The sequence below is a fragment of the Podarcis raffonei genome, chromosome 2, assembly GCF_027172205.1.
Source record: "Podarcis raffonei isolate rPodRaf1 chromosome 2, rPodRaf1.pri, whole genome shotgun sequence".
Lineage (NCBI taxonomy): Eukaryota > Metazoa > Chordata > Lepidosauria > Squamata > Lacertidae > Podarcis > Podarcis raffonei.
The window spans coordinates 36,250,339-36,274,563 of record NC_070603.1 but is presented as its reverse complement, the minus strand read 5'-3'; the positions used below and the strand labels follow the sequence as shown (position 1 = coordinate 36,274,563).

Sequence of the window (24,225 nt, the reverse complement as noted above, 5' to 3'; positions counted from 1 at the left end):
CATGTGAATGGATGGCACTTAGATATGCTTAATTGAAAAGGTGCTGGGTATCTATACATATGCAGACTGATAAGCAGCTCAGAGGCTGCCTTTCCATATAAAATAGGTATTCAGGAGGTGAGGAGTTGAGCTGAACTGAAAGCTTCATTTTTATAAGGAACAACTTAGGTGTGTTGACATGCTAGTCCTGAGGTCCAGACATCAGCTAGTACCACAAGCCTTCCTGTCCCAAGTTGTAGTAGACTTCAAGGAACTGATTTGGCAAAAGCCAGCCTTGATCCTAATACCCCGTCTCTGGCCTTTTAAAATTTATTTTTATATACAGCTTCACACTTCAGCAGAATGTTCCCAAGCTGTGCCTACCTACTCTGTATCTGATATCATATATGGTGTGTGGGGCACATAAAGACATGAATCCCTGTTGCAAGAGGGTTTTCCAGGTGCTGCTGATCATTGGTGCCTGCCAACTTCCTGTACCTTTACTTAAAGGGTTTGATTTCCCTGGAGGTTTTTAAGCAGAAGTTGGATGGCCATCTGTCATGGATGCTTTAGCTGAGATTCCTGCATGGCAGGGGTTGAACTAAATGACCCTTGGGTCCCTCCCAACTCTTAAGATGCTATGATTTCAGACTGCAAAGCAAAGCAAAATGCTCCATCTGATGTCATGGTGATGCTCACTTGTCAGAATGGCCTACAGGTGCTGGAGGATGTCAGGATGCAGCCCACTGGTCAGATCCATTTTCGTACCCCTGGAGCACCCTAACAAATATTATTATTCTTACTTAATTTCTGTATCACTTAATGCCCAAATAACACAAGCTGCTTAAAAGCACGTGTTCTTCTGAGCCCTGGATGTACAGACAGATCCATGTTTGAAGCCAAACATGCTGTGATAAAGGTCTAGACCCCCTATTTGGATCCCCTATATATTGGAGCATATATAGCACATGCATTTGTAATTTGTAACTTATTTTATTCATTTATTTGTGTGGTCATCACACCCACGTCGCTTGCTCTTCTTTATGTCTATTTCAGCTGGTTGAAAGTAACTGACTCTTTCTTGGACAGAAACTTGCCTGTCGTCCAACCTGGAGTCAAGGTGAGAACACTTCAGAAGTAGCTTTCTGTGTTGTAAAGTTAGGATGTATATTACACACACACACACACACACACACACACACACACCTATATAAGAGTTTGTTGTGGAAATCACATTAGAGCCAAGCTGATCATGGTATTGAATGTGTTTAGTATTCCCTCCCAAGACTCTTATCAGCTTTGTGAGGAAGGCCAATTTTGGCAGGACTGTGTCATCCAGGAAAACAAGCCACCCCTCCAAATTTGTGATGATCCAGATCTTGTCCCATCACTAAAGATTTTTTAAAAATTAATGGCACATGAAATGCTTATATGCAGTTTGCATTAAAAGCCAGCTGGAATAAGGAAGTCCTTGCTAACTGCCTACAGATCTCTCATGAGAGGATATTTCACAGGCACCGCCACAGATAACACCCTGTCTCTCATACATTGTTTCTTGATCTTACCAGTAGCCAGGACAGAGAGCAGGGCCAGCAAGATCAATCCTAAAGGCCAGACAGGTTCATATGGGTGCAAGTGGTTTCTCAAGTAATCTGGTCCTAAACTGCCTAAGGCTTTCAAGGTCAAATTCAGCACTGTAAATCAATCCCAGAAAAAATAAATGGGCAAAAGTACAGGTTGATATAAGATCAGAGTTACCCTCTCCAGATAATCGGGCACTAGCATTTTGCATTAATGAAGTTACTATTTTCCAAGGCAGCACCACATAGAGAGCATTGCAGTGAAAGTAACCTGGGCATGGATAACTGACCCTAGTTCTTTGAGTGTGGTGGTTGCCAGAGGGATATATTGCCTGCTTTGTGCTGGGAAAACCTTTAGATCCCTGTCTATAGTGCTCAAACAGAAGTGTGGGGAGCAGCTTTATTCACATGCCATTAAAAAAGGTAAAGGTACCCCTGCCCGTACGGGCCAGTCTAGGGTTGTGCGCTCATCTCACTCTAGAGGCCGGGAGCCAGCGCTGTCCGCAGACACTTCCGGGTCACGTGGCCAGCGTGACAAGCTGCATCTGGCGAGCCAGCGCAGCACACGGAAACGCCGTTTACCTTCCCGCTAGTAAGCGGTCCCTATTTATCTACTTGCACCCGGGGGTGCTTTCGAACTGCTAGGTTGGCAGGCGCTGGGACCGAGCGACGGGAGTGCACCCCGCTGTGGGGATTCGAACCGCCGACCTTTCGATCGGCAAGTCCTAGGCGCTGAGGCTTTTATCCACAGCGCCACCCATGTCCCTCACATGCCATTACACTATAGCAAAAGCAGAAATACTCATTGAGTATTAACTGAGTGCATGTCTGTATGGCCTGTATAAGACTCCTATGAATGTATAGGGCCTGGCATCAAGCTAAGTGCTCCCAATTAATCAAGAAGCATTGGAATATCAGTCCTGGAACAAATTAGTCTGAGAAGAAGAAATAACCAGAAGAGCTCTTTTTCTCAATCTCCCACAGCTCAAAGACAAAGAGAGACAGGCCATCAAGGATCGCTTTAAGGTAATTGGCGATCGGAGCCTAGACAAATGTTCTTGTTCTTGGCTTTGCACCCATTGTGTTAACTTTTCCAACTGCTCTACAGAACCAAATGCATGCTTAACGTTATCTTCTCTCTGGGAAAGGGTTTTAATGATTGTCTGGAGGAGCTGTGTAAAATCCAGAAGGCTTGGGCCATCCCTGACACAGAACAGAGGGACAAAATCCGGAAAACCCAGAAAAATATTGTGCTAGAGACCTATTCTGCCTTACTAAGCAGGTAATTATTTGACCCACAAAGATGTCTTTGTTCAGGGAGTTTTGACAGGCTTTGAAAGTTGTGTTCCTGTGTTCCTGTTTTGAAAGCTATCATTGTCTGTGATGGGTTTATAGATATGTGCAGAATTAGCCCCTCCCCCGGTGTCTGAGGGCCCCCAAGTTATTAGTATGCATTGAGAGGATACCTTTGAAACGTGACTATGAATTGCCATTGTTGAATTTAGTATTTTAGTTTGTTGCCTTTTTTTTTCACTCTTCACTTCTCCTACACCCCCAATTGAAATAAATGGATTCTGACCATAAGGGTGGAGGTTGCCAACCTGCCACCTGTGAAGGCCCACATTGGCACACCTGAACAGGAACAATTGACTCTGAGCTTTCTTTTCTTTTTTTTGGGGGGGGGAAGGTCTCTAGCTCTTCTAGAAAGAAATTTATGAAGCATAATGTACAAGCAACTTTCTAAGCTGGGGATCTAAGCAGAAGGACAGGTATAATACGTCTTCTGCCCAGAGCACTTGTTGGAGCTGCAAAGGCTCACCTACTTCCCACACCAATGGGCTGCGAGGTTAACTCCTTTCCTCATTTTTGGAAGAAAGGATTTGCCGAGGCAGTTGTTATGGGAGAAAGACGGTGAGGAGAGTTAGGATAGTTGCCACCCCTTTGTGGGTTTTTGTCTGTACCAGTAGCTGATTATAGGTGGATCAAGAAGGCAGCATTTTGTGCACCAAATGTATGTAGTTGTAGTTGTAGCTCAGCCTGCATCACGTTAAACTCCCAGCACTCGGAATAAACACAGCAATTCTTTTTCTCTTCGGACTTGCTGTATAACAGATCTTCGACCGCTTGTAGCAGTTCTCTAACTTCACTGAAAATGGATAGATTGGGGGAATTCAACATAATGCAATGTTGATTGTTCTGTCAGTACAAGTGGAGGTTTTGCCACCTTTGCTCCCTGAACCACTTTCAGGGGGCACATGGGAGAGGAAGATGGAAAGCCCCATTGCACCAGCAAATATTCTTGCACAGGCTTTCGTTAGTGGGACTAGTTAGTTGAATCCTGCCCACTGCATGTTGTTCTGGCATCTGGTGAAGAAGGGGAGGGGAATTGAGGAGTGAGAAATCCTGTCCATGCTTGTCACACCTTTTTCTCCCCCTTGCTTTTCCCTCGGCAGGTATGGCAATGTACCCTTTACCAAGAACCCTGAGAAATACATTAAATACAGGATGGAGCAGGTGGGAGAGATGATTGAGAAACTGTTCGACACATCAGCATGACCTCCCTGCCTGTATGTCTCAGTACTTTCTCAGTCCAGTATGATGGCCATGAGTTATGCTTGTATTTATCAAATTTATAAATTCCTAAGAACATGATTTATGGGTTGTCTCTTACTTCTTACAAGATCATTGGTTGAAATCTTGCTTGGTGGGTAGGTGTTCCTAAGAAACTAGTAATATGTATAGAATTCTCTTTTCTGCACAGGGCTAAATCCTTCGGTATAGTGTGCACACAAGTGCAACCTATAGCTTAAGGATGAGCTAGTTTCTCCTTCAGAGGCACTGCCCTGGCCATTACTATGTAAGCTTAAAACCCAACTCTCCGTAGTTTTCCTTTTTTATTTTATATATTTTTTAGTTTCAACAGGACTACAAGGAACATACAAACACCAACAAACAGTTATCCACAAACAAAAAATCTACTTGTAGATGGCACTTGGGACAGCTGCATGGTGTTATAAGTGGAAAGATGCTGCCACTCACAAAATACAGCAAAGCCTCAAATTATTAAAAATGTCTACAGAGATGGTCAGACCGAAATGGGAGCTAATTGTCTGGAGGTCACCTGGTACAGCCAGCCCAATAAACAAAAATCAAGAAAGGCCATCAAGTATCTGCAGGCTTACCCAGCTTAATCAAGCCCTTGCAGAGTCCGCTCTGCTGAGTTATTTTGGCTCAGTTTATTTATTTCTTTCTTTTTTAATCTAGAGGTTCTTGCCCTCTTTTCTTGTATGCCCTGTTGAAATGTGTGAGAAGTTATTCCCGAAAAGAAAGGGGGAAATCACTTACTGATTACTACCAGTGGATATGTAAATGGTAGATAAGTATCCTGAAAGGCCAATAATTGGCAAGAAAATAGGGTAATGGATGCAATTGTAAAATAATCTCTTCCATGCCTGGTTCAGCATTTTATAAGTGAGCCAGAAAGTTCAGTGGAGATTTTCCTGACATGAGGTCTTGTGCTGACAGTGTATCTTGGTCTCTTTTTTCATTCCCTTCTCCTCTAGGGACAAGTAAGACTTGGATGTATTTATTTAATTTTTTTCTAAGCTGCTCTTCCTCTAATGGATTCCAGGACAGTGTACAAAGAGATATTAGCATAAAAGCAACACCTGTAACATCTTTCATAATAACTTAGCAATGGGGAGGCAATCAGAGACTAAAGAAACTAAAAGCAGATTGAGGCAGCTTAATGCTTTCAAATGCCAACACCACATTTTATCCTGAACCTGGCAACATTATACTCCGGGCATTGTACTACTTTGGGGAGGGCATTCCAGAGTTGGAAAGCAGAAAGGCATTTTGTGCTGGCTTGGCACAGAACATATGTAGCCATATGCAGACATGCGTTAAGATGTATCTGATAGTATATTTACTTGTACTGCTCAAAAGGTATTGAATTGCACTGTTAGCCATTTGGGGAGCTCTACATCATAGAATTGTAGAGTTGGAAGGGACCCAAAAACTATCTCTATGGATTTCCACTTCAATTAGAGCTCTTAGCTTCAAGGTGTAATTTTTCAATGGTAGATTCAAGAGCATCACCCCTTTCAAAAACCTTCCTTGCAGTGCAGTCACTCCAGAGTGCCTGAAGATTTGAAATAATGTTACATGTTGGTTATCTTAATGGCACTCGGTAAAGAGCTGGAAAGGTCTCACAGCTATTCCCTGCAGTTTTTGAGTGTTTTTCAGTGGTGATGGTAATGCATCTTCCAAAGATAAACTGCAGATATATTGGATTGTTACTTTTCAACTACTGGATCACAATGTTCTGCTTCTAAAAGAATTGCAGTCCAGGCAATTGATTTCTCTAAATTGCAGTAAGAGCACAGATTGCATCAACACTTTGGGCATTTTAAACAGGGGTCTGATTTTCCTCCTTAAAGCTGAAACAGTCCTAAAACTTTAAGTAGGAAAATCAGACCCCTGTTAAAAATGCCTCAAGTGTTGATGCAATCGGTGCTCTTACTGCAATTTAGAGAAATCAATTGCCTGGATTACAATTCTAGCATTATCTGAGAATAATTATTATCTAGCCCTATTGACCTAGAAACAAACTTGTGGGAAAGAATGAGGAAGAGTGGTATATTCTCAAAGCATTGCTAGGAAGTATGGATGACCTGCTTGTACTCATTGTAGACTTCCACAATTCCCATGACACAACCAACTTTTCTCACCTAACCAAGATGCAGAAAAGTTAGGACAAGAAATAGAAAGCTGCTTGAGCTATTTAACACTTAATTTAACAGCTCCTGTGTGATCCCATTGCTGCTTCTGTCTTCAATATTATTAAAAACAAAACATTTGTTTCTTAATGGTAGGTTACCCCCCCACACTATTTGGTTTTCTTACTAGCGACCTCTACCTTTTATTCACATTTGCATGTCTGCTTCTTGCAAGACTCTGATTTGACTTTGTTAGGCCCGTTCATATGGCACATGCTCACTGCTTGAGTCATGCGTTGTTGAATACTCACAGCTGAAGATATGAACAGACTCCACTGAAATGCACTGTGCCTGAGGTGGTAAGCAGGTTCTGTTTGCAGTGCTTGATCTCTGGTCCCATTCACACATGCAATTTGTAGCAAGGGCAGCACACGCAGCAAGTGGTTAATGTGTATTTGTGAGCCAGAAAACTTGGATTTGGTACAGTTCTGGCTTTCCACCTGCATGTACCTTGCACCTTTACTCTTCTCTCAGTATTTGTTCTAGCTAGTTCCTGAGTCATGTCTCTTCTGTTGTCTTTTTGGGCAGGTGAACTAAGACTGAATGTTATTCCCTTAATCCATCTGGTTGTTTTATCATAGCAGCAATGAAAGGCATCACCTGTACTCCTTTTCTTTTTGTGCATTAGTAATTCTACACTGTCCTTTTATTGGAAAATGCAGATCCGAGGGAAAGAGGAATAGTACACACAAAGGTTAATCTAGGTGTAATTGGAGAGCCACGTTTCAGTAATTGTACGATGCTGGTAGCAGCAATACACTACCAGATAGGTGAGTGAAAACTACCTGGGCTTTCTAGGAGCAGGGTAGCCCTGGCTACTGCTCTGTAGTTGTTTATGTGCAATATTTATTGATTGCAGGTGAATGAATTTCCCCTTCCTATATTTCCCTCTTTCAGACCTGCACACACCCCTAAACCTGCTCCAAAGAGTGCCACCACAACTGTCCAAAGCATATTTGGTGGACAGGCAAGGGGTTGCAGGAGAGAAGTGAAGAAAAGGAAGCCCTGTTGTGTGAGCAGAAGTCTGTTGCAAAAGTGGGCAGACACAACTGGGTGTCACTCATTCTTTCTATTGATAAAATGATTGACAATAATTCAAAAATGCAAATAAACCTAACCTATACACAATAGAAAAATAGTACCACAAAACAAAAATACGTAATATCTCCACTAATCCCCAGATGTCCAACAAAATGAAAAGGTTTCCACCTGCCCACAAAATAATATCAGGGTAAAGCATCTACTGTACTGGAGAACATTTGCTCTGCAACATACATGAACTGGGAAAACTCTCCACATTTTTTAGGGAGAAGCAATCATTTGTGTCACATCTAAAATACCATTTTCAATGTATTCTTCCTTTTAAAAATTTAATCGGTTCAGAGAAAGATCTGAAGGCCCAAAATGCATTTCCTGGAAGACTGCTGAATGCACTCCATTTTCCATAAATCTTTAGATCAAAGCAAATTATGCAGATAGAGGATCGGCAAATATGCATAACTTCAACTCAGTACAAAGCAAGGCTTTACACGGCTTTAAGGGTGGCACCATTATTTTTGTTCCCATTTGATTCCATCTAAATAGTCTTCTCCTGGAGGCTTCCCTGATTCGCATTTCCAAAAGAGCCAGAGTGCGGAAAACAGGAGATGAAACACAACAACCAGTCCAAAGTAGATGAAGAAGAAGAGCCTGTCCACATGGGCAGAAGCTTGTTTGAGATGTGATGACTCTTCAGTTGTCCCACAGTCTACAAGGTAAAGGAGAAAGACGAGCTGAATGAATGCTCAGCTTGCAAGCTTCATATGACCAAAGCACCTGAGGGGGAATTCAAGTGATCTCTTATGCAAACCCTTTTGGGTGATTGCCGCAGAAAACAAAATAAGCAGAACCCGAGATGCTGTTGAAAGGTACATTTGAAGTATTACCGATGGACTTTGAGAAAATAAACAGCTGGTAATTGATGAATTTGAATTCAAACCCCTTTGATATATTTAATACATTCATAGTTCTAGTGTAGATCCAAACCCCTTTCCTAAGCATTGGTGTTTGTTTGGGCCCAGATTCTGCAACAAATGAATTTTGCCTCTGATCAGAATTCAGAAAATGATTGGGCTTGTTAAATTCTGAATAAAGGAGGTCTTGTACTTTAAGTAGGTTCTTTTCTTTGCAGGATAGATACTTGCTTGGCAAGAGGGAGGACAAAACTGGGACAGAGTTCCCCTGCCTTAAGGCTTCAAGGGTGTGTTGTTGAGGCTCTCATGTTGCTGCAGCTGTCCATCTATTGATATTCAGAACCACCTTTCTGTTGCAATACCATAGCAGAGTTTGGGAGAGAGTGGGGTGGCCCCGCTAGCAATTAATTACACTTCTGATTCTTTTCAATCATTCTTTGGCACTACACCATCTTCCTGCCACAAAGCCTTCAGTGGATCCAGAGGCTTGCTTGCATCAGGATGTTGTATTGTTAAGACCAGCTTTCCCCAGCCTGGTGCAATACTGGCTGGAGCTGATGGTAGTTGAGTTCCCCATGTTTGGGAAAGGCTATTGCACACTGAAATGTGGCTTGCTACTAGTCACCTTGCTTGGGGAATATCATTCTGTTTTATTTCCCGTTAGCACCTACCGCTTTTCCCAGGATCTTTTGTATGTTCTGGATTATTGCTTTGGTCTTTAGGTAGCATAGTGGTAGCCTTTCCCTTTCCCCACTGACATCCACAATTCAGCCAGAGATTACTGTTGTCAGTAACCAACTTTGTCACCAAAACAGTCTCAATTGTGCTAAGGAATAGTAACACCAGGAGACTGATGTAGTAATAACCTGGAGTTTAGAAAAAAAGAGGAAATTAATTGCACAGCTGTTGAGCGAATCACTGGATAATTGTTTAGCATAACTGTAGAATGCCAGAGGGAAACTAGCAGACATGGACTGAAAAACTCAAAATAAGCATGCACATAATTTCCAGTGAAATCATCATTTTTACAAAACATTATTTTTACGTCGATTGCCACAAAGGAGGGCTGGAACTGCCTGCTTGGCCTTGATGTTTGGACTTCGTGACCACTCTTTTGACCGCATTACGTTCCTTAGTGATAATGTGCTGCAAAGTAAGGAATTTTTATAGTAGTGTGAGCTGAGGCTTAACCAAGAGGCTTCAACCAGGATGAAGAAAACAAGGCAGAGCTAAAAGATTGAGCAGAGGAAAAGCATGAAGTGATTTCAAAAGATGAGGGAAAGGTTTTTGTACTGTATTGCAAAGGACAAGAGAACCAGGCACAGGGAACAAAAAAGTGACAGGTTTGAAGAGGCACATGATGAAGGCAATCCTTATAGTGTTATTCATTGCAGGAACAGGAGCAATAAAGAATAGCGTTTCGGAGGGAATGAGCAAGTGTTTTGGCAGTATCAGAAAATGATGAAGTTGAGCAATAAGTGGAATCGAGTTCCATCTGTACTGACAATTGCTTACTTGCAATTGTCATTCCTACCATCGATCAGCCTAAACCAGAGAGGGGAAACCTGTGCTCCCCCAGCTGTTGCTTTACAACTCCCATCTCCCTGACCATTGGCCATTCAAAGAGGAGGCTGCTGGGAGTTGGAGCCTAACAACATCTGGAGGGCCAGAAGTTCCCCATCCCTGACCCATGTGTATGCCAGACGTGTTGTTAAACACATCATTCTCATGTCGCCACCCCACCCCATTGTAGGAATAGCTAAAGCCTGAATCTCACTCATACAGGCCCAATTAAAAAAAATATTTTGTAAAAGAGGACACTGATGATGTGTTTAGCATCAGGGGCAGGCAGACTTTTAGTTTTGCACATTGTATTCTATTAGAATGTCAGGATCTACGAACCAGTGCCTGTTGCAAAATGGTGTGTGCTTAGAATTAAATAATTCTGAGCCCAGGTATTTGCTTCTAAGTTCCAGAACTGAACAGAGCTCCTGGTTCTTCAGTACAAAAATCCATACCCAGTTACCTTAAACTTTCTTCATTTCAGCAATATCATTTAGGATGGGTAGTGGGGGAGTCACAGAACAGAATAATAAAATTATAGTGTTGGAAGGGACCCCATGGGTCATCAGGTCTGAATCTCAGCTTAAGTATTGGTGACATTTTGTTGCTATTATTCTTAAACAATAGTGAGTCAGACTCCTGGTCAATACACCACAAATCACCCAAAGATGCATCAGCAGAACAGATCAACCTTCTGCCTATCTCTATTAATATGATATTTAGTTTGGCCATGTGCATGCATGTGGAAAAGAAAGAAACCTTCACTTTGCAGTCTTGTAACAGCCATTAAAACTGGTCTGGGAAGGAGCATATGAGTCATGGCTCATGACTCATCCTAACAAATGTCTCTTATTCATCAACAAAGTCAACCATGTTTGAAAAGCAAGGGGTGTGTGTGTGTGTGTGTGTGTGTGTGTGTGTGTGGGTGTCCCCCTGCCCATGTAAGCAGCCTTCTCTTTTGCTCCTCTCCTGCCCTGACTCCATGCAAATCCAGAGTTGTGATGAGGCACTACAAATCCTTCCACAAGGGCTGCACAATGACAGCCTTACAATTTTATGCATATAGGAAGAGACGCCCACACCCACCCACCCACCCACCCACCCACCTCCCTCTCTTTCTGTAAGAAGCTATGCAGTGTATAAAATGGTGAATAGAATGATATTGCCGTTTGATGTAAGAACCATTTGATTAAGCTTAATTAAGAGAATTTAGGCTCTTGTTCCACAGCACTCTAGCTCATTCCTGTGCGCCTCAGTGCACAACAAAGGATATTCTGAGTTAGGGTGAAGAACTGTGTGCTGGGAGAGGGGCTCTTAACTAAATCAGTGCATTGTTTTTCTTATTCACAAGAAGTGCTTGGGGAAGCACTGCACAGTAGGAAGAACACCCAGCCGCTGACCAAAATGACGTCCCTCTGGCAAGCTCTCCTTCCCAACTCTGTGACCTATAGTTCACTAGACTCTGTCTTGATGCTGTCTTCCTTTTAAAAAGAAAAATAAATAAAAGTCTGCCTATTTCTCTAAAGAAACCCAGGGCTCATCCACACTTACCTTTTGCCCTGCACTTTCTAGGCACAATTCCAAACTTTAAAGCACCATGTCTGAGCATTATTTCTTTATTTTGCCCCAGCACTTTCCCTGTGAAAACCTGCTCTTTAACGCTGAATCAGAACAAACGGGTTTCTTATGGATTGCCATTTGCTGGGATTCAGCTTTTAAGAATGGGTTTTTGTGCTCAGACACGGTGCTTTAAAAGCACGGGCCTGTGCCTAGAAATGCAGCCTGACAGGAAGTATGGATGAGCTCTCGAGGTGACTTACAAAAGCAAAACAACCCCTGACACACTAAAATTTAACAATATCCAGTCCCTTTAACAAATTCCAGCAGCTAAAACACAGAACTTATCCAGCAAAAATTAACTAAAGGCACTTTGGCAGGAAAGACTATTGTAAGTAAAGAAATAAGGAGTACAGTGGTACCTCGGGTTAAGAACTTAATTTGTTCTGGAGGTCTGTTCTTAACCTGAAACTGTTCTTAACCTGAGGTGTACCACTTTAGCTAATGGGGCTTCCCACTGCCGCTGCACCACTGCTGTGCGATTTCTGTTCTCATCCTGAAGCAAAGTTCTTAACCAAAGGTACTATTTCTGGGTTAGCGGAGACTGTAACCTGAAGCGTATGTAACCCGAGGTACCACTGTAGTACTATTTCGGTGTGACGAAGTCCGGCACCTCAAGACTGATCATGACTGGCTTCTCTAAGAGAAGGCTGAGGAGTCTTCAGCTCGCCAGTGCTCTTCCCCTGTCCCTGGCAATCTCCCTGAAGCCATGTTCCCTCCTCAGTGTGACTCATGCTCATTGCCATGTGCTGGGCAGGGGAGTGCACTCTCTCCTCCCCACATGCCGCAGAGGGGATGGAAATCAAATTCTCCTGGCTTTTCACCTAAGGAGAGGGAAAGGCCTAATCCTGCTACTCAGCCTGCTGAAAAGGAGACAGCGTTTGTCCATTGCATCTCTGCTGATCTCCAATAAGCTGCTGTGGGCAGCTTTTATGTCCATTGTGGTACATCAGCTGGGGGGGAGTTAACCCCCCACTCACTGCACTCCATAATGTGTGTTTCTCCCTCTAATTGGTTACCAACTTTACAGGGAATTGCACCACAGGCTACCATTTTGGGCTACAGCCTCATGTGGCTTGTAATACAATTCCGCCTGCAGTTTTGCTACTTAATTTTTCCTGGCCTGTTCAACTTACTGAGCAATGGGTTGCAGGAAGAAGAACCGGGCAAGGAGCCAATGAGTGAGGAGTGGAACACCAGGTAAGCCAACAGCAAGGTGATCATGTATGCCAGCCTGTCTTTGAGTGGGATAAGGAAGCCACAGAGATCAGCTACCACGAGTGCCAGGCTTGGCACAATTACAGAGAGGACGATTCGCATTCCTGTGTTTTCTAACTTCACCTAGAAAAGAGGTTGGGGTTTGTGGGTGAAAGGAATGAGCATTTGAGCCTTTCAGCATTTCGCAAAACATCGGCATTGGTTGGCAAAGTGGCTGGATAAGTTGTATTTATTTATTTAATCAACCTCCCTCTAATAAGTAAATACCAAAAGAAGAACACCAGCTTTGGCACTTTCCACTATAGTCAAGTACGACGACATCTAATGTGGAATTGGCGAAGTCAAGCAACGTTTTAAAAGCAGCTTGCCTAAGTTGGTCAATCATGCCCTTCTGGCCATTAATGTAGAAAGAAGCAAAGTCAACTAAAAGCAGACGTTCGCCCAAAGGTGCACTGAATCTTCTTAAGTGAACATTTTGGTCATTAAAAGCGGACTTTGAACCCCCTCCCTGTGAACTTTTTCTAGACCAGGGGTGGGGAACCTGCAACTCACCAGACGCTGCTCAAATACAAATCCCATCATCCCTGACCATTGACCAAGGTGGCTTGGGCTGATGGGAGTTTGAGTCCAACAACACCTGGAGGGTTTCATTCCCTCCATCCCTGATCTAGTCCTACCTTACAAGGTTGTTGTCAGGATTACAAAAAAATGTATGCGGAGTGCTCTCAATCCTCTGAAATGCTACAATAAAAACCATGTTGCAGCAGCAAACTAAAGATGCTCCTTAAATCTGGGCTGTGGAACCTGTGTCTCTCCAGGTGTCAGTGGACTACAAACCCCATGATCTCTGACCGCTGATTGGCCTTGCTGTCTGAGGCTGATGGGAGTTGGAGTCCAATAGCATAGGTTCCCTGCTGCAAGTACAGTTCACATTTCCAAGAAGAGCATTCCCTGCAGCTCCTCCCAAGTAGTTTGCTCTGTCTCACTTGCCTTCTTTGCTTTCACCAGCAGGGCTGAAGGCACATGGTGCAGGGAGGTCCTGCATTGTGACATTCCCACGCACCCATGCAAGACCCAGCAAAGAAGCCCCTTGCATGCCTTCTCCGAGTTATAGTCCAATTTCATCTCCTTACCATAACTACAAAGCAAGGCTGTGGCAAATTCTTCAGGCTGCTGACTTTCACGTCTGTGACAAGGTATTCACGCTTTAAATTCAGAATCTGGTTTTGAATGGAGACGTTGAATTCCAGCTCATTGGCTTGAAAGAGTTAAACACACACACACACACAAGTTCTTTGGATATTCAATGGAAGTATAAGAGAGATTTTAGGAGTCCAATCTATGCTCCCTTCAATAGAAGGAGTTGCATCTAAGTTGGAAAGAGCCCCAAGGACCATAAAGTCAGGCTACCCCAAGACATGTTCCCCTTAAGGCAAACCTCACGTGGGCATACACTCCAACATTTCTCTGATGAAAATAGGGATGTCCCATTCCATAATGATAATTTTACTATTTATTCCCCACACATCTTATTGGGCTGCCCCAGTACTCTGGGCAGCTTCCAACCAGCATAAAAATGTAATAAAACATTAAACATTTTATTTTAAAAACTTCCCTCAGCTTAAGTACTTAATTTGTTCTGGAGGTCCATTCTTAACCTGAAACTGTTCTTAACCTGAAGCACCACTTTAGCTAATGGGGCCTCCCGCTGCTGCCATGCCGCCGGAGCACAATTTCTGTTCTCATCCTGAAGCAAAGTTCTTAACCTGAGGTACTATTTCTGGGTTAGCGGAGTCTGTAACCTGAAGCATCTGTAACCTGAAGCGTATGTAACCCGAGGTACCACTGTACAGGATTGCCTTTGGACAGCTCAGGTGTCAGATAATTCCATACCCTCCAACATTTCTCCAATGAAAATAGGGGTGAAAGTGGGATATTCAGGGATCAAATCAGAAACCAGGACGGCTTCTCTAAATCAGGGAGCTCCCTGGAAAATAGGGACACTTGGAGGGTCGGCATACGGAACTCTTATTTGACTTGGTAATTGCTGGCACAGGCACATAATGGCTGTGGCAGGTGATGGGAAGGACACAAGAATGACACATGAGACTGGTATTGGGTTGAATTAGGCCACAGCTTTATTGATTACAGGAAAGAGTAGGTTTGGCTAAGGCATTGGGTATGTATCCTGCATCAGGCAGCCTGCCTGCTACCTGATAGGAACCTGGTGGGGTCAAACTTGTGCTAGGGAGTCGCCCCCCCCAACATGGATTGGATGCCACGACTCCACACAGGCAGCCATTGAGAGAGGTGTAGTGACCCTTTGGTCCCTCAGTGGACTCCCGGACACAGTCACCCCACCTGAACTGAGCGGAGGGGTGGGGCGGGGGACAGACAAGCAACTTGTCCTTTCTCCTCACTGATTCCTTCACTTTTAGTAACTACTTCCTAAAGTAGATCACTTCCTTTCAGGCTTCCTTCCTGCGACTTCTCCTAGCTCAGTCAGAATGAGCATGGGCTTCTGTTGACTTCTTGGTTCCATCTTGTAACAACTATACCTAGAATAGGTTTGTTTGCCATGAGTAATCAACCTTTTTTATTTACCCTTTCAACCAGCAGTCTTGCCAGGCTATTTCCTTCTGCACTACATTTACCAGATTCTGACGTTTGCATTGCCCAGCATAAGCAGGCATCTCACTTACCCGTGTTGGCTAGAGAGGAGAAGCTCAGAGTGCAGCGAGTGCTGTCTCGTGGGTAGTATAAGAGATCAAAGTTGCAGTTGCTGTCGATGCGCAGAGAGAGCGCAAACTCCACTTTCCCATCACTGTGAAGCGCTACGGGAGGAGATTCTGTTTTCCATGTCACTTCAAACCTTCGGTAAGCAAAAGGAGCTGTAAGACAAGGGGGACAGCAGAGGGGGACCTTCCTTGCTCGCTGCAGCATGCATCTGATGCTGTTTTGACATGTAGAGTGGCATCTACTAGGAACTCGCCCGCAAGGTGAGTGTTTGGGGCACCTGGGCAGGTGGATAAGAAAAATGAGCAGGAGTGGTGGTACAGGAAGAGCTGACTCAAGGTTTAATAACAGACCCTCTCCTGTCTTCACACATCGTAATATGAAGATACACAATGCTGTATGAAAATGGGGAGAAATGAAATCCAGAAAAGGAATTTATGCTTAGCTAAAGTTGTGGCGCTGTGGGTTAAACCTCAGCGCCTAGGACTTGCCGATCGCATGGTCGGCGGTTCGAATCCCCGCCGCGGGGTGCGCTCCCATTGCTCGGTCCCAGCGCCTGCCAACCTAGCAGTTCGAAAGCACCCCTAAGTGCAAGTAGATAAATAGGGACCGCTTTCTAGCGGGAAGGTAAACGGCGTTTCCGTGTGCGGCTCTGGCTCGCCAGAGCAGCTTCGTCATGCTGGCCACATGACCCGGAAGTGTCTGCGGACAGCGCTGGCTCCCGGCCTATAGAGTGAGATGAGCGCACAACCCCAGAGTCTGTCAAGACTGGCCCGTACGGGCAGGGGTACCTTTACCTTTACCTTTAAAGTTTCCCATCCGCCAGTATGTTACACTCTTCTGTGTTTGTGGAGAATTACAGTGGTACCTTGGGTTAAGAACTTAATTCGTTCTGGAGGTCCATTCTTAACCTGAAACTGTTCTTAACCTGAAGCAAAGTTCTTAACCCGAGGTACTATTTCTGGGTTAGCGGAATCTGTAACCTGAAGCGTCTGTAACTTGAAGTGTCTGTAACCCGAGGTACCACTGTACTCCTATCAGTTGATGCATTGGCCAAGAGAGAGATGGTACGGCGCCTTGTCAGATTATTCTGTGTGCAAGGCTGTATAGGTTTCTGCCTTCAAGGAGATGGGTGCTTTACAAAAGGAGTGGACAAATTCATGGCAGGTGGGTACATTTCAAAGGATCATACCTCTGGGGACCTGATGCCACAGGTTGCAGGTGGGAAGCAATGGGATGGCTGTCATCATCTGGCCCTATATGCAACATCCCAGGGACTTTGGGTCTGGTACGGTGTCGGATGCTGTTCTCACATTTTCCTATTCCTTTCCACATTCCCTCTTTCAGTGATGAGGACTCTGGGCCCCTCTAGATGCTGCTGGACTCCAGTTCCCAGCATTCCAGAATAGTAGTCATGCTGGCTGGGGCTGATGGGAGCTGCAGTCCAACCTGGAGGAGGGCTTCAGGGTCCCTACCCCTGTCCTGTGCCTTTTTCAGGGTCAGAGACTGGAGAAACCCTTGGGACATATGTGGAATGGTACATGTGTACATTTTTCAAGGCTACTCACGATTCTTGAACTGTGAGGGAAGGAGTCCACACCGAACCCCAGGGCACAGTGATGGTGGTGAAGGGGAACTCTGTCTCATTCCAGGCCAGCTGTTCAGCATACCATGACTGAGGATTTCAGTGAAAGGAAACGTTAATCTTGACTGTATCCTCCTCCCCTCACCCACCCTTTCAAATCTAAAATCTGCTTCACTCACCAACTGTATCACTTCAGCATCCCTTGGACATGATCAAGCTAATTATTTGATCAGGAAGTGTGAGCAGACAATGTGGAGAGTGGAGCCTGCCTTCAGGACCGCTCTATCTCCTATTACTTCCCAGTTCTTTGATAAGAAAGACTAAGCATTACCTGATAAAGCACGAGGACAGATGTGATAGTGTATTGCATGATGTCCTAGTGGATAAAGAATTCAAGGTCAAACGCACACAAATACATGCACACACACAAACATGTTCATACAAGAATTTTCAATAAAACATGGCTCCAAAAAATCTGCCCTTTTATGTTGGCCAAAAAACTGTTGTCACTTCCATATAACAGCTCCAGCTTGGGATTCATCTATACTCAGTTGCATCATCATCATCATCATCATCATCATCATCATCATACTGCCCTATAGGTAAGGTAAAGATAAAGGACCCCTGGATGGTTAAGCCCAGGTGACTATGGGGTTGTGGCGCTCATCTCACTTTCAGGCTGAGGGAGCCAGAATTGGTCCACAGACAGCTTTCTGGGTCATGTGGCCAGCATGACTAAACCACTTCTGGCGCAACAGAACACCGTGACGAAACCAGAGTGCATGGAAACGCTGTTTACCTTCCCACCACAGCGGTACCTATTTATCTACTTGAACTACGAGGTTGGCAGGAGCTGGGACAGAACAACGGGAGCTCACCCTGTTGCGGGGATTCGAACTGCCAACCTTCTGATCAGCAAGCCCAAGAGGCTCGGTGGTTTAGACCACAGAGCCACCCGCGTCCCCTTTCCCGTATACCCTATACCCCTTACCCTATACCCATGGGTCTCGGGGTGGTTTGAACATACATTATTTTGAACATGAACATTATATTAGTATAATCCTTGTTTGCAGACAGAATGTCAATTTGTAAGCGTGGGATAAGTTGTTATACCTACCACATGAAGCACGTTAGACATCTCTATCTTGACATCCACCACAAGGGGGCTGGTTCCATTTCTGGGCATCAGGGATGGGGAATATGTATTCAGCAGTGACTCTAATAACTTCACTTCCAAGGAGTTGATAGATTCTTGCCAAGTCATCTGAGGCAAGGCTGCTAAAAGCAAAATACACAAGTACTCCGTTTCAGAGCTGTTCATATAATACACTCCATCTCAAATCAAACATTGATTCTTTTATGTTGGAAATACGGAGGGTATTTGCAGCAAATTATTCCACTCACAACTATTAGGCAACAGAACTATTTTGCTCTGCAATGGCTATTCATATATGTATTTGTAGGATTTCTTTCTTTCTTTCTTTCTTTCTTTCTTTCTTTCTTTCTTTCTTTCATCAATTTAATTTTTACAATTAAAACAATTTACAATAATCCAAATACAAAATACCATGTAGGATTTCTTATTCACGTTTTACCATAATGTCCCAGGGCTGTTTATAACAATGTAGTTATACTGTTATAAAAACAAGTTAAATGTGTGCTGTTGTTTTTAATATGCATTGTAGGAGAGGAATGGCTTGCCAGATGTTGGACTCTGGCTTCCTAAGTCCATGACCACTGTCCATGCTGGCTGGGGCTGGTGGAAACTGGAGTCCAACAAACCCTGAAGCAGGGTTGCCATATTTCAAAAAGTGAAAATCCGGACAGAAGTTGTTCAGCTATTTTTGAGGGAAATCGGCAAAAATGACACTGCCGACATTTAAGCCTATTTCCTCCTGGACACTGCTTTCAACTGTAGTATTCCGGGTATGTCCAGGAAATTCTGGACATATGACAACCGTACAGTGGTACCTCAGGTTACATACGCTTCAGGTTACATACGTTTCAGGTTACAGACTCCGCTAACCCAGAAATAATGCTTCAGGTTAAGAACTTTGCTTCGGGATAAGAACAGAAATCGTGCTCCGGCGGTGCAGTGGCAGCATGAGGCCCCATTAGCTAAAGTGGTGCTTCAGGTTAAGAACAGTTTCAGGTTAAGAACGGACCTCCAGAATGAATTAAGTAACCCGAGGTACTACTGTATCTGAAGGGCCATAGGCTCCTCACCCCTCAGAGACTCAGCAGCATATTAGATGAAAAGCTGCAATTGTATGGACATGCAATGGCATGGTCAGGGCTAGCACCAGCCAGCTGCATCATGCTGGGAAAAAACTATGGGGTTAATGCTTTCAAAAAAGAGGAAGATGAGAAATTTTGAGGAAGACCTCCCCTGCCCTCTAATCCTTCTTTTCCATCTGACGCCTTGTGTTTAGATGTATTGTGTGCTACACAGAGATGGGTAAGCCTCCATTTCTCTCCATTTTTTGCAATCGTAATTTCAGTTTTCCCCATTTCCCTATCAGTTTGCTTTTTTTTTTAAGTCCTCATGAAAATTATCCTAAAATACATATTTTTGCAAGCAGTTTTCCCTAATATACATTTTTTGTATGTTATTTTCACTAATAAATGCATTTTCATTTAGACTGTACCCAAATACCTTCATTTTTGTACACGTTACCGTAGTTTTCGCTCTATAAGACGCACCAGATCATAAGACACACCTAGTTTTTGGAGGAGGAAAACAAGGAAAAAAATATTCTGAATCCCAGAAGCCAGAACAGCAAGAGGGATCGCTGCGTAGCAAAAGCAGCGATCCCTCTTGCTGTTCTGGCTTCTGGGATAGCTGCGCAGCCTGCATTCGCTCCATAAGATGCAAACACATTTCCCCTTACTTTTTAGGAGGGAAAAGGTGCGTCTTATAGAGTGAAAAATACGGTACTTGCCCAGAGAACTGAACTGCAAAATTCAGAGGAGTACACATTTTGACAAACATTTGAGTTTTGCATTGTGTATTGTTTCGGAAAGCTCAAACGCAAACTGAATCAAATTTCTCCCTCATCCTTAGTGTTACACTAGGAATATGTGCTTTTAAAAATTCATTTGAACAGGTCCCTCCCTCCCTCTTCTACCCATTGAAAGGGTAAATGATGATTCCCTATATATGTATGAGTTTAGGTGCATATCTGCCATTTCCTCCATTTTGTTTTGCTTGCATAGAGGAAAAGCTGTTTCCTAGAACATTGCTTTTGCCCTTCTCTGTGTTTTTTTTTAAATAAAGCTTTACCCTCTAACAATTAAAAACTGCTTCTGCATTACATTAGTGGAACCAAGAGCAGACACCTATCGGTTAGACTATATGGGTTGCATCCAACGTTGTAATAAGTGAATGTTCCATCAGAGTAAGGATTTCTGCTTCTCCTCCTCTCCTTCCCCCCCACCTGCCCCCTAAATTTGTTCTAGGGCTTTCCTCCAATCATCTGAAGCCAATTTGGGGAGGGTGGGCTGTGGAGAGGGGAGAAAGTCCTGTTGTGCTGGTAGGACACAGTAACTGCATACAGTGGAACCTCGGGTTACATACGCTTCAGGTTACATACGCTTCAGGTTACAGACTCCGCTAACCCAGAAATAGTACCTCAGGTTAAGAACTTTGCTTCAGGATGAGAACAGAAATTGTGCTCCGGTGGCGTGGCGGCAGTGGGAGGCCCCATTAGCTAAAGTGGTGCTTCAGGTTAAGAACAGTTTTGGGTTAAGTATGGACCTCCAGAACGAATTAAGTACTTAACCCGAGGTACCACTGTACTGCCCCAAGTGTATACAGCGTTAAAAAAAAAAGGAAGTTCCTCTTACCTAGCACCAAGAGGAAGAGATTCAGGCAGATCCTTGTCACCGTCATCTTTTTTTAAGGTCCTGCAATATGAAAGCATGGCAGCAGGCTCTAATGCAAGGTAAATTCGGCACCAATTCATAGCACAGAGAGCCAAAATGACCATTTGTCACACAGGGTTGGTGGCACAGCTAGAGCATGAAGCTGCCAGTGAAAAGGAGATGGAAATTTCAATTCTGCTAGTTTTGAACTCTGAAGTGGCTTCCAGGTGTGTAGGACTGCCTAACGATACTTTCATGGGTATTCTCACATTACAAAGCACGTAATCTTACAAAAATATGTATCTCTCTCTGTTCTCCACTGAGTGAGGGCTACTTGAGCTTCTCCACTCACGGCTTTCTGGAAGTTATCATCTCTAGGTATTGGCTTCTGCCTTCTCTTCTGAGGCTATGGGGCAGTCAAACAATACTTATTATTCTGTAACCACATGAACACAGGACAAGAGATTCAACAAAAGCTGCCTTTTGCAAAATCTACATGCCTCTGGACCCCCCCCCCCCAGGATAATTTGCAATCAACACACACTTATTCATCATACCTGCAGAAGATGCCACACTGTTCACATCAGACATGAGGTAAGGGCTGACCTGAGCATCACAGAACCTGTTTTTATATAGGCCATTTACTACGCTATCTCTTTTGGGGGATGGATTGTAATGTCAGCCTGCCATGCTTCAATTCATGAACAACAAAGCTCTGCAACCCTCTGGTTTTCTTTCTACCAACAGCTGCCCTTTGGGAGATAATTTCCTGGGCTTTCATTGCATTCCCAGCAACAACAACACTCCATTGTGAAACAACACAATGGAAATGTGTGTGTGTGTAGAAGGGTGTAAATTAGTTCTCTGCATCACTAACCAAACAAAACCAACACCTTGTTTATTATGTGCTTAGATGCTGGTGTGTGTTCTCTTTCATTTCTTTCTGTCTATTGGGGAAATGAAATATAGGGTTTATCTCAGTATTTACTTCCAGCCAATGAAGATTTAAACATGGACTCACTTCTTTGCAAATACCTGCTATTAGAATACATTTTTAAATATTTCACAGAAAGAGGGACAACTCGAGTCTGAAGCGACTACGCAATCAAAATAAGTGGTGCGTTATTTTTAAAATTTGTAACCGCTTTTCAAAAGTTCAAAGCTGTGAAATAAATCATACAAGAATAAAAACCACTCTAAAACAAAACAATTACAAGTAAAATAAAATAAAATGGCACAACGTAAAATCTAGCCACCAATTTGGTTGCTCAAAGCACAGTGTGTTTTGCTAGCCTATTCTACCCCTTACAACAACCTTCTAAGGTAGGCCATTATTACTATCTCCTTATTGCAGATGCGGGACTGAGGCTGAGAGCTAGCAATCTACTTGAGGGCCCCTACTGAGTTTGTGGCAGAAGTAAGATGCGAAGCAAGGACTTTCCTGATTGCTAAGCCTCTAAAGCATGAATCCCATGCACACACTTCCCTGGGGGTAAGGTCACCGTAGAGCAATTCTGCACCAAACTTGTACAGAAGGACTGCTGCCAGCCCCTCTGCCACATTAGTTCTCTATGCAGGACAAATCACTCCAACCCTTGCCTTGTGACAGCCAAACGCAAGCCGGGAGAGAGCATTTTGCAAAGAGTTGGTTCAAACCCGACACTAACAAATGAATGAGCAGCAGGCTAACACTCATGATGCAGAACAAAAGTCAAAGGTGCAGGGTCCTTGTCCCAGACAGCAGGCACAGAGCTGCCAGGAAATAAATAATTGGCAAAGCAATTCTGTTGCGTGAGGCAGAGCTCTGGGAGAAAATGGATTTCTGGGGTTCTTCAAGTCCTCCATTAACCAGCTCTAAACAACTGAAAGCTAAAAGGACTTCTATATACATCCTAAAATCCCATTATACGTCTCACTCTCAGGGCACTCACTGTATGCAGCTGCACAAAAATAAAATGATTATCTTTTATGAGACTATTGCCAGTTTGTATAAGAGCAGGCAGGTAAGGGCAGCAATATAATTGCTGCTACTGATGCTGTTTATTTTATTTTCAACCCTCCCCCAAAAGTAGCTATTTAGTTGGGGGGAGGGTTAATATTTTATTTCAACGTTTGCATTATTTTATAATGGTTTAGCAACGCAGCTCCTTTCTAATTCTCTCCCCCGTTTAATAACACAGTATAATGTTGTTGTCATTATACTTCCTTATTACAAACAAAAAGAAACAACCCTTGTTCAAAACTTTGTCTTTTAAGAAAGTACAATGGGGCAGGTAAACTGTCCCTGAGCCAAGTTGGCATTTCAAACAATATCTGATAAAGAGTGGATGGTGAATTCTCTCCCCCACCCTTTCTTTTGTAGGAGGGAGAGCTGTCACAGTTGGTTTGCAACCTGTCAGCCAGTGAGTATGGCTGCCCCTAAAGGCAGTATAGTTTCAGCTCCCCGCATCCCGAACCACTTTGTCCCCTTTCCTCAATCTGCTGTGGGGCAACACAGGCATGCTGCTTGCCCCAGGAAGAGAATATCACATCACATCCTTGGCTGTTGTGGAATGCTGAGCCATTTGTGCTTGTGCCTATGAACAATTTCGGAAGTGGTCTGTCTCAAGCAGACATATTCACATCCGCTACTAGTAGGGATAGAAGCTCCTTGAACATTTCCCAAGAAGATAGGCAGGGGTCACCTTGGACATGTTTTAAGCTGGGGGATCTCAAGTCGGTCCAGTATTAAATGAAACATGACATAGAAAGGAATCCCAGTGGTATTGAAAGGACACTGTTCATAGATATGAAGAACTAGAAAGTCGCTGTTCAGGGTGACTCTCCCCACCTGAACTGATCTAAATCTAATGAATGTATCCCACATTCAAAAAAACAGGAGTTGACTCTCAATCTTTAAATCTGGATTACCCCATAAAGTTAACTTGGCATGAGCATATGGGTTGAATTCTGTCATAGAGCTTGTTTTTGCCCCTGGTTTGGATTAAACTAAGGCAGCCTTCTCTGAAATTTCTTTTCATCTGACACATTCATTATTTGCTCAGTTCTTGTTAGCTACTTATTCTCTCTCTGTGATTCACGACACGTCTTTCCCATCCTGCACAATTATTTCGTGTTCTGAGCAGGTAGAGATGGAATAGCTCCCAGACCTGGAGATTGATGGTTTGTTTGGGTAGCATCATTTTACCTCTGTTTTTCTCCACAATCCTCTCCCTCCCACCCCACCCCACCTCACCCTCTGCAATGATCTGTGAGTGCACACATGCAGGTTCAAGTACACCTGGCAGGTTCCCCCCCCCTCTTTTTTTGCTGAAAGGGCTGGGCAGTTCATGTTCCTGGCAGCCCATCTG

General features: G+C 43.7%; 2 protein-coding genes and 1 long non-coding RNA gene across 21 annotated transcripts in view; 2 read left to right on the top strand and 1 right to left on the bottom strand.

Annotated features, from left to right (window-relative positions):
- Positions 1 to 4,211, top strand: part of EXOC7 (exocyst complex component 7) — a 33,439-nt gene extending 29,228 nt beyond the window's left edge. For all 19 annotated transcript variants that reach the window (XM_053375944.1, XM_053375946.1, XM_053375943.1 and 16 more), the window contains 4 exons: positions 1,036 to 1,099; positions 2,544 to 2,585; positions 2,708 to 2,841; positions 4,013 to 4,211. In XM_053375944.1, coding sequence (XP_053231919.1) covers positions 1,036 to 1,099; positions 2,544 to 2,585; positions 2,708 to 2,841; positions 4,013 to 4,115 — 343 coding nt within the window. In that variant the 3' untranslated portion in view covers positions 4,116 to 4,211. The remainder of the gene's footprint in view (positions 1 to 1,035; positions 1,100 to 2,543; positions 2,586 to 2,707; positions 2,842 to 4,012) is intronic.
- Positions 4,212 to 7,748: 3,537 nt separating this feature from the next.
- Positions 7,749 to 21,565, bottom strand: ZACN (zinc activated ion channel). Its single transcript, XM_053375998.1, has 10 exons — positions 21,433 to 21,565; positions 20,858 to 20,917; positions 18,129 to 18,289; positions 17,343 to 17,387; positions 16,995 to 17,101; positions 15,393 to 15,562; positions 13,824 to 13,948; positions 12,609 to 12,813; positions 8,964 to 9,158; positions 7,749 to 8,087 (listed from the first exon to the last, which is right to left on the bottom strand). Exons 2-10 carry the CDS (start codon positions 20,901 to 20,903, stop codon positions 7,891 to 7,893), a joined length of 1,251 nt encoding a protein of 416 aa, XP_053231973.1. The 5' UTR covers positions 20,904 to 20,917; positions 21,433 to 21,565; the 3' UTR covers positions 7,749 to 7,890.
- On the top strand, positions 21,366 to 22,842 carry LOC128407526 (uncharacterized). The gene is made up of 2 exons (XR_008328823.1): positions 21,366 to 21,469; positions 22,230 to 22,842. It is a non-coding gene; the product is annotated as an uncharacterized LOC128407526 (long non-coding RNA).
- Positions 22,843 to 24,225: the final 1,383 nt, after the last annotated feature.